The 10,099-nt window shown below is 62.1% G+C and overlaps 1 protein-coding gene across 1 annotated transcript; it reads right to left on the minus strand.

Annotated features, from left to right (window-relative positions):
* Positions 1-2,877: 2,877 nt before the first annotated feature.
* Positions 2,878-9,105, minus strand: LOC121480016 (keratin, type II microfibrillar, component 7C). The gene is made up of 9 exons (XM_041736244.1): positions 8,722-9,105; positions 6,928-7,136; positions 5,834-5,894; positions 5,602-5,697; positions 5,232-5,396; positions 4,917-5,042; positions 4,453-4,673; positions 3,748-3,779; positions 2,878-3,303 (listed from the first exon to the last, which is right to left on the minus strand). The coding sequence occupies exons 1-9, from the start codon at positions 9,103-9,105 to the stop codon at positions 3,134-3,136; spliced, it is 1,464 nt and encodes a 487-aa protein (XP_041592178.1). The 3' UTR covers positions 2,878-3,133.
* Positions 9,106-10,099: the final 994 nt, after the last annotated feature.

The raw sequence follows: 10,099 nt of genomic DNA on the forward strand, positions 1-10,099 counted from the left end.
AGGGAGGGAGTAGCTGGGGGCCGCTTCTGAAGACCACTGCCATGGGAGCATTAAATGAGACCCTACAGATAAAAGTCCAGATGTGGCACATAACTGATGCTCAACAGCTGCTGTTATCATTGTTGTTATTTCTGTGACGGTGGCACCACAACAGCCCAGCATCCCGAGCCTTTAAATAGCAGGAGGCAGGAGGCCTGGGGCGCAGGTGGAAGAAGGTTGGGTGAATGAGGAAAGCCCGACCAAGGGCGAATAAAAGCTTTCCTGGGGTGGAGTTGGGGTTGGGGCAGGAGTGGGCCATGGAGGAGAGTATGGACAGGAAGGGCTCATCTCAAGCTTTCCGAGGGCTCCGGAGAGCAGTCTCCCTCCTCCCCACCAGCCTGAGGACTTAATAGAGTTCCTGGATGTTTCCATGCTCTTTCTCCAGCCCGCCTCTTTGGATGCTCTTCCCCTATGTCCAGAACACATCTCTTCCTCCTGGTTAACTCCTTACTTATGTTTGCTTTTTTGCTGTAAAGTATTAACTTCCCGGAGGACAGGCATCCGTGGTGATTTCCATCACGTATACGAACCCAGGCTTGTATAACAGTACCTGGTGCATGTTAGGTGCTCAATAATTATTTGTTGATAGAATAAATCAACTCCTGTTCTTCCTTTAGGTCTCAGCTTCAATATTTTCAGGAAGTAACCAGATTTCCCTGGTTAATAATCCTCCAGCCATGCTTCTCCCCTCCTCCTTGTACCAAGGCCCAGGCCTCTCTGTGGCTGCACCTCTTGCTTATGGAGGGGTGGCGGTGGCGGCAGAGGAGGTGGGGCTCAGAGGCTCAGGAAAGGAGGCTCTGGTAGTTGGGAGCATGCACTGTCGGTCCTGCCTGGCTCCTCAGGCTGATAGGGTGGAAGGAAGGTGCATTGCGTCTGAAGGCATGGAGTCTCCCTGGGATACCCCGGTGGCACCTGGATGACCTGCCAAGACCGGAAGTCCTTACAGTGTTTTCCTTAAGTCCCTGGGAGGGGAGTGTTAGGATCCCAGAGCGGAGCTCAGAGTCACTGCCCAAGAAAGAAGGTCAGCTGGAGAGGCCCTCGCAGAGCCCCTGGGCCAGCCCTCACTTGATGCGAGCTCAGGACATCTTGAGCCAGAGGAGGGGAGGAAGACCGAGGCGGTGGGGAGTGCTGAGAGGCAGAGACCAGTCAGAGCCAGATACTGGTACGTACCAGAGGGGTACGCCACGTTCAAGAGTCTGGACTTCATCCCGAGGGCAGTGGGGACCCGCTGAAAGGTCAGACTGGTGCTTTGTAAAGCCCCCTGGCTGCCGCGTTGTGTGGGTTGGCAGGGGGATGAGCAGCAGCGCTCGGGCCAAGATGGTGGGGCCAGAATGTGGGTGGTGGCGGCACAGAGAGACAGAGAGAGAGGAAAGAGACGGACTGGGTGGGGGTACTTAGGAGGTAGAAGAGGAGAGCACTTGGGGGTTAGGTTGAGGGTAGATCATAGGTCTGGGCAACGGTGTTGATGACCTTGCCGGGGGGACAGAGAGGGGGTCCCGGTGGAGAGTGTGGAGTAGCGAGTGCAGCTGGAAGGTCTGTTGGGTAGAGGCGGCTGCGGGAGACCCAGTGGAGATGTGAGTGGGAACTGGGGCAAGCGGGTCTGAAGCTGGGGAGTGAGGTCAGGCAGCCGGAGTGTTGGGATGCGCAAGTGCGGGTGGAGGATTTGAACCAGGAAGGCCGTTAACCCATTAACCGTGGGGGCAACTGAAGGCCAGAGGCTGATGTCGTTGCCTGGGCCGTGTGTGCAGAGGGGTGAGAGAAGGGCCCCAGGGCCCTGGAACGGTCCAGGGCCAGGTTGTCTGGATGAGGGACATGAACCAGGGAGCAGCGCAGCCTGGGAGCCGCTGAGGACCTGGGAGAAGGTGGAATCAGGAGAACAAGGCAGTGGAGGCCCGAGACTCTGGGCTCTGGAAAGGGGAGGGAGAGAGGGCCCCAGGGAGCCGAGGGGGCTTGGGTGAGGGCGAGGAGTCGGGAGGGCCCTGGAGATCCAAGGAGGGTGTGACGGAAGGTAGGAGGGGCTCCTAGGACAGCGTGGGGAGATGATGGGTGGGCAGGAGTGGGGCCGGGAGGATGGGTGGGCAGGAGTGGGGCTGGGGCCCACCGAGGGCTGATCCAGGCCTGGTTCCTCCTGAAAGGGGCTAGGGGCTTCTCAAGGTTTTCCTCCTGAGAACTCTCGGACTCTTCCTGAACTGAGACCGGGAGAGCCCGGGCCACACAGGGGGTGGGGGAGCCCTCTCAGCCTTGGGAGTGAAGCTCTGAGGCGCCTGAGGAGGAGAGCAGGGGCGCGGGGAGCTGAGAAGTGGGTGTGCGGTGTCCTCCCGCCAGCTACGGGGCTTTCGAGGAGGCTGTCCCCTCTGTGCCACCCACGGGGCCGGGAGGGGCAAGAGGTGGGTGTCAAGGTCTCATCTGCCCTTGGTTGATGGGCAGCAGTGGGCATGGGACGGGCTGGGTCTGGAATGACTGGGCGCGGCCGCCGAGTGGTGCCTGCGTGTGGTCGTGGGGACGGGAGACAGTGACAGGCGCCAAGAAAACGGGGTGTCTGTGCGGGGGAAGGAGGCCAAGGCCACAGGCACACGCTCCACTCCGCACACTGCCCTCCAGGAGACCCCGGCCTCCCTTGGCTCCCTCCAGACCCAGTCAGAGGAGTAAGTCCTAGACTCCCCGGCCGACAGGTGTGACTCGGTCCCGGGTGCTGCGCCCGTGGGCACTGCCTGGCCAGGGGAGGGCGGCTCTGGGAAGGCCCCGCAGGTGTGCGGCTGGGATGCTCAGGTGGCGCTGGGGCTCATGGGTCGGCGGACATGGGCTGGCTCGGGGAAAGCAAGGTGCACAGCACAGAAGGCGGGTCCCCCAGTTTATTGGGACAACAAGAGACAAGAGACCAGAGAGGCGGGCGGGGGGGTCATCAGCCGCGCTCCTTCGGGGACAGGAGAGCCCTTCTCCGCGCGAGGGGCCTGCAGCCAAGGCAGCCGCTTCCGGGGGGCCCAGGTGAGCGGAGGAGCCGTGGGGGGCGTCTTCTCAGAACACGAGGGCGAGAGCCCCATGGCGGGCGCGTCCGGCAGGCAGGGGGGCTTCTCCGGCTCTCTCGGGGGGCCGCCTAACACCGCCCTCCGCAGGTGGTGTTCAGCGGGCCGCAGGGCGCGCACATGCCCGTGCTCACAGCCACGTTCCCGGTGCACGGGGCGCTGCACACGCTGCCGGTCACCGGCCGGGAGCCCGACACGCAGAGGTCGCCGCAGACGACCCCGCCCCGGGAGCTGCTGACGCCTGCAGGAACGGGGGCAAGTCAGGAGGCCGGGCTGGTGGCCTCTCTGACCTGCCTGACCCTCCAGGGAAGGACACAGAGGGCCTCGAGCTGTACTTCTGGGGGCGTGGAAGGAACCTGACCCCACAGCCAGGGGCCCTGGCTTCTGAGACTCCTGCTCTGTGACCTTGGGCAAGTCCCTTCCTCTGTCTGGGCCTCGGCTTCACGTCTCAGGTTCCTTCCTGCGGCGACCTGGTGTGCTTCCCCTTCCCCGATCCCCGACAGGCTGTCCGGTTCTCCCTGCGAGCTAACCGTAGTCCCTCCTCCTGCACTACCCACCTACTCCCATTTACTGGGCGAATGATTGGAAGCGCTGCCCCCACCCCCGAGCGTTTCTATACACTCGTAGCCAGAACATTCTTGTCGCCCAACATACAATTTTCCCTTCCAGGGCTCAAGATACTTACAGACATTCACGGCTCCAACACCTTCACACAGCCTGAGTGGGGAAAAGGGAAGAAAGGGGAAGAGAAAAGAAGTCACGGCGAGATCCTCGAATATCCTGCATCCCGGAACGGACCATCTCAGGTCTATTTCCGGCCTCTATTTACGCCTTCGTGTAACTTTTCAAAAGCACCGTTCGGGCCACTGCAGCAATGTCAGGCCACACTGTGTTTGGCAAACAGAGTATGGGCTGGATTTGAGCTCTTAAAAGGCTCCAAGGCTCCTTGGCTGGCTGCCTTTGTGCAGGGCACAACCTGAACAACCGCACGTGGCACACATGGAAGGGGAAGGCTCTGCAGGGCAGTCACATGGGGCCAGGGTCCCAGTTTGGCCACTTCGGCCTGCCGCTGGGCAAGGTGACCTCCTAGAAACCAGGCAGGGAGACTGTGCAAGACTTGGGGATGGCGTGACTTGAGGAATGAGAGTGGGTGTCTGTCTAGGTGTCCAGGTGCGTCCTAGCAAGGACCTGGGTTCTCTGGGACTCAAGACCTCACAGGGACACTAGTCTTCATTTTCCCCCCTGCTCTATGCTATGTCCAAGGTCCAGTCTTTTCATATCTGGGATTCCAAGACCCCAGAGTCCGGCTTGGGGTCAGTTCTCGGGGCTGATTGGGATATGGGCAGATCGACGCAGGTGTAATTCCTGGGGCGGCTGGGTTGGGCCTCACCTCTGCTCCTCGCCCTCCAGCAGCCGCCTGTACGTGGCGATCTCGATGTCCAGGCCCAGCTTGGAGTTCATCACCTCCTGGTACTCCTTGACCAGGCAGGCCATGTCCTGCTTGGCCTTCTGCAGGGCGGCCTCCAGCTCGGCCAGCTTGCAGCGGGCGTCGGTGAGGGCCGCCTCGCCCTGCTGCTCCGCCTGCGTCACGGCGGCCTCCAGCTTGGTGTTCTGGGGGCGCAGACAACAGGGTGCTATGGTCCCGGGTCTCTCTCTCCATTTCCTGCATGTGTCTGGTCGCTCCCACCTACACGCCCCCCCTCCAGGAAAAGGCCTCTCCCCTTTATCAGCCGGGTCCCCTCAAGGGCCACAACCAGGGCCTCTAGCCAGGCACATGGGCTGGGGTGTGAGTGGGGTGGTCCCTGGGGCACACACTGCCTGGGCGGCCCTGGGGACGCTCAACGTGAGCCCTACCTGGCACTTGGCGTTCTCGACCTCGGCCGTCAGCCTCTGGATCATGCGGTTGAGCTCGTTGATCTCCTCCTTGGTGCGGCGCAGGGTCTCCCCGTGCCGGATCACCGTGGCCTTCATCTCCTCACACTGGGGGGGGGGCACAGGGGCTCCTGAGGCTCAGGACGGGTCATCCCGCTGAGCCCCACACCTTGCACAACTGCCACCCCAACCCGAGGGCTGCCTGCCCTTCCCTCGTCCATCCCACCTGCACAAAACCCAAAGCCCTTTCAGCATCCCTCCTTCTGGGGCTCTGGCAGGGGGAGGCTGGGCCCCGACCTTGCTGCGGTACCAGGACTCGGCCTCAGCCCGGCTGCGGCTGACGATGTCGTCGTACTGGGCCTTGATCTCGGCCACGATGCAGTCCATGTTCAGGTCCCGGCTGTTGTCCATCTTGACGATGACCGAGGTGTCTGAGATGTGGGCGTGGAGGACGCGGATCTCCTGCGGGGGGAGGATGGAAGATCTTGTTTGCACCCCAGCCTCTCCCAGCACATGTGGACCCAACCCTCCCTGGTCTCCGGCGCCTGCTCCCACTATAGCCCCATGGACTGCAGGCCTCAGCCCGATCCCAGGCCAACCAGTCCCAGGCCAGGGCCCCCTCTTCCAGGCTGGCTGCCAGTTCTCTGCCTGGACCACGGCCCCTCACCTCCTCATACAGGCGCCGCAGGAAGTCGATCTCCTCGGTCAGGGCCTCGGCGTTGGCCTCCATGTCTGACTTGCGGAGGTAGGCGCAGTCCACCTCCTGCGTGGGGTTCAGAGGGCTGTGAGGCCAGCCGTGCTCAGGGCCCCGCGAGGGCTTGGCGGCAGGGTGGCCTTGGCGGGGCAGCCAGGAGGGGTGGCCGGGGACTCAGGGTGGGGGCTGGGCCTTGGGCACTCACCTTCTTTAGGGCCACAAACTCGTTCTCGGCAGTGGCCCGAAGTGCGACTTCTTCTTCATACCTGAGGTGGGCGGGAAGGACAGGGGCCCGTCTGAGCACCTCTCCGCTTGGCCCCGAAGCGTGCGTGCTGAGGAGCTTGATCCCCAGACCCCCTCCCTGGTCACCCCCCACCTCCGAATGAAATGGGGCAGGACGAAATCCTGGCCAGGCCTGCTGAGGTCCAGTGGGGACCCGAAGTCCCCGCGTGCATGTCACCCCCGAGCTCCTCAGTGGGGATGGGAGGTAAGAGCTGGAACTTGAGCATGTACATGCGTGTGCATGTGCATGTGCGTGTGCAGAGGGCTGGGGAGTGAGAGGTGCCTGTGTCCTCACCCCGGTTCTGCATTTCCTCTCTTCTGACCCCTGCCCCTTGCCCCTGGCTTTGCTCCAGGTCGTGGGGTCCCCTCTCTGTCACTCCCCTCCTGGACTCAGCCAACCAGGAGTCAACCTGCCACTTCCTCCTGCTGGGGGGCTGGGGGGCCCCGGGCCAGCTCAGAGCCCCACGTGGGGAGCACGGTGGCCCGGGAAGTTCAGGGCGGAGAGTGTTGCTGAAGGAAGCCACTCGGCCCCCCGGGAAGCAGCTTCTTACACGGAGAGTACCCGGTGTGCACCCTCCACGTCACGTGTCACACTCTCTAACTGATGGCCTATGTCCGTGACTTGGCCACGCCTGCCTCCTGGCAGACAGGAAGCCCCCCAGGACGGGCACTACAGCTACTGCCCGCCCCTGGATTGCTGGCAGCCTTCTCCGCGTCTGGCCGGCACCTTGTAGACACTGCTAGTGAGAGGCCTAAGGATGCGGACGACGGAGGAAGGGAGACAACATCATTCCCCGACCCGCTGATAGGAAGGCAGGGGGAGCTCCGTCCCCCAGGGGGCCAGCACCCTCCGCAGGCCGCGTGAGCCTTGGGGAAGGCAAGACAGTGCAGGTTCTTTCCCAGCCTTGGGCAGAGGCCCGGCCTCAGACCCAGACATGCCCCCCGTGCCCCCCACCCCCCCATGTGCTGGGAGCTTCCTTCAAACCCTTTCCCGCGCCGGCGCCTTCCAGCACTCACTTCTTCTTGTAGCCCTCCATCACCTCCTGCACGTGGTTGAGCTCGGAGGCCAGCCTCCCGCTGTCGGCCTCCACGCACTCGGCCTCCCGCCTCAGCGTCTCGATGTAGCCCTCGAACAGGGGCTCCAGGTTGCTCTCGCAGCACTTGCGGTTCTGGTAGAACTGCCACTTGGTCTCCAGCAGCTTGTTCTGCTGCTCCAGGAAGCGCACCTGCCACCCAGAGGCAGAGCCTGAGAATCTCTTCTTACAGGATCGGGGAGGGGGTGGGGGGGTGGGCAAGAGGTGGGAGGCCGGGTCCCAGCCCCAGGACCTGCGGGTCCCCAACTCTCAGACGCAGCAGGTGTATGTCAAAGCCACAGCAGAGCTTGATCGGCGCATCTGGAAGTCCTTCCTGAGAGCTCGCTACAGTCTTTTCTAGGCAATTACCTGGTGCCATGGGAAGTGCCAAACTACACAGAGTCCAGGTTCTGCTGCTACTTGCTAAGAGCACGTCCTCGGGCAGGGCATGTCTCCCCTCCGCCAGGTGGGAGGTTCGTGCTCTCCTCACCAAGAGGCTTTAATGAGCCCTGGCATGGAAGGGCACCTGCGTGCTGGACAGCTGCTACACCAGGTCAGGTGCGGCCGTCAGCATGCAGGTGAGCGGGCCGCCCTTTCTAGAAAGACAGACTGCAAAAGGTGAAAAATAAGGCCTGTGCCAACTATGGAGACCTTGCAGCGACCGTGCAATTAGGATAATAGCTCCCCTTGGGACATTGGTGCAGGAATGCTCTGGGCACCGACCCTTTTCCTTTTACAGACGTAGAACTGGAGGTCCAGGGACCTGAGGTGTCACCTGAGGTGTCACAGTAGCAGAGGGAAGACTCACACTCTGACCGTTTGCCCCCCCCCGCCCTGCCCCGCCCTGGGGGGCTCTTCTCTCACTATAACAATAACGATGGACCATTGGGCCCCAGGAAAATGGCACGTCCCTCTGCCTGCCGCCAGGCTGGCCCGGCTGGCCCTCCTCCTCCTCCCGATCCCCTCGTCTAGAAACGTTGCCACAGCCCTGGCCAGTCCTTTCCTATGCCCTCCGTGGTGCTTCCTGTTGTTAGGAATTTCAGACTTGTTGGGTCCTTCCTGCCTGGGAGTCCTCTCCCTCTGGCCCTCGTGCCACTGCCCAGTTTCCCCAATTTGCTGGGGGAGGTGGCTGCAGACTTGCGCCGGACACTGGCACCTGCAGGTGGCTTACGACGTGTCCTGACCATTTCCCGTCTGCTCCGCACAAGGCCCAGAGGGTGGGGACTGTAGCCACTGTTCATCCCTGGATCCTGAGCCCCAGACCCGGACAAAGCACCAAAGCATCCTGGGCCCCCGCTCAACGGCCGGGGAACCACCTGGCGGAGAAACGGCGCCTGTGACCCTGACCCAGGACACCCCAGGGGGTCTGCAGCGTTAACTCGCAGGCCTGCCCCCGGCACGGGGCGGCAGGGTGGGGGGGGCACTGCCTTCCCGCGGGAACAGCTGTTTGCAAACGGGTCGCATACCCCCACGACAGCCCTGTGCTCCCCGGGAGACGTTGCTGCTTCTGCTTCCTGCTTACGGGTTTCCTGGGTGCCCTCCCCGTCAGACCGGCAGCCCCGATCCTATTCTCGTCCTTCCGTCTGTGTCCTGGGCGCATGACTGCCTCTTCCTTTTGGACTGGACGCGGCGGGGGGGGGGCGTCTATGGGCAAACAAACGGCCCTGACTCCCTCCTCGGTGCCTGGCCTGAGTGTGAGCATGGGTGGGGCCCGGGAAGGGTGACCAGGGACACCCACCTTGTCGATGAAGGCGGCGAACCTGCTGTTGAGGCACTTGATCTGCTCCTTCTCCTCGTGCTTGACGCACTGCGCGTTGGGGTCGATCTCCAGGTTGAGGGGCGTCAGGAGGCTCTCGTTGACCGACACGGTGGTGATGCAGGGCGGGCTGGGCCCGCACACGCCGCCCGAGCGGTAGCCGAAGCTGCGGCCGCAGGAGCCGGCACGGAAGGCCCCGCAGACGCTGCGGCTGCCGAAGCCCCCGGTGAGGCCGCGGTAGCAGGAGACGCCGCGGTACGGGGCGGCCGTGATGCAGCAGCGGCCGGGCCGGGGCCCGCAGGCCGAGGCGCAGCTCAAGGTCCTGGGGCCGAATCCGCAGGCCACGTTGCTGAAGCCACAGGTCATGCTGGAGACGGGAAGGTGTCTGGACAGTGGAGAAGCTGGCAGAGGAAGGAGCCAGAGGCTTGTACTCCCTGGGCTGTGGCAGGCCCTTTTATGCACCACGGGCAGCTGGCATTAAAAGGGGCAGCCGGGTGACAATAGCTGCATTTTATTGGCTTGGCATCATCCCGGCCTCTTAAGAGCCAACCCGGCTTGCCTCTTCAGGGTAGTTGTGTCAACAATCCACAGCCACAGGCCTGTTTCATCTTCAAAGCTGTTAACAAGCTTCCTCATTGCCTCTCCCCCTCCCATTGTTACTGGAAGCGGAGAAAGGGAAGGGGTCCTGGAAGCCTCAGCTGGGCTCCACGCTCTGACCACTGGGAATGGGCACAGTGACTGGGGGGAGCCTGTTCCCTGAGCCTTCTCTGGAAAGGGCATCACCGGGCTGTGGGCCCCAGACCTGTGACCTGGCCTCAGGCTGCATGTCCCAAGCCCCCCGTTGCTCTAGGAGACTTCTCCGCCTGCCTCTGTCTCTGAAGCACATCCCGTTCTCCACTGTCAATCTCAGCCTCTCCTGACCTGTTCCTACCCAGAGTCTAGTCAGGGACGGCAGTCGGGGTGGAGGTTTGGGAGGTAACATAACCTTTGCACTTTGCATATTCCTAGGAAGACAAACCAGGGGCTGCTAGATGGGATGTAGGAGAAACTGAGTCCGAGAGTCCATGAGACACCCAAGACTGTTCTCCAGAGTTCTAGGCCTCGTTGCTGGGGGACTAGTAGGGGGGCAGGATTGGGAGCGTGGAATTTCCCAGAGCTACAGAGATGAACTGGGGAAGACTACTTGGAGGTGGGTTGAAGCAGGACTGGGGGAGGGTGGGGTAGGGTTGGGAGGACATGAGAAAGGAGGCCGGCTCCCATTTGGAGACTAGACTGGGTAATCATGCATTCTCTCATTCATTCAGAAAATTCTTTTTTTTTTTTTTTAAGATTTTTATTTATTCATTCACATTCAAGAAAC

This window comes from Vulpes lagopus, chromosome 21 (assembly GCF_018345385.1).
Source record: "Vulpes lagopus strain Blue_001 chromosome 21, ASM1834538v1, whole genome shotgun sequence".
In the NCBI taxonomy this organism is placed as follows: Eukaryota; Metazoa; Chordata; class Mammalia; order Carnivora; family Canidae; genus Vulpes; species Vulpes lagopus.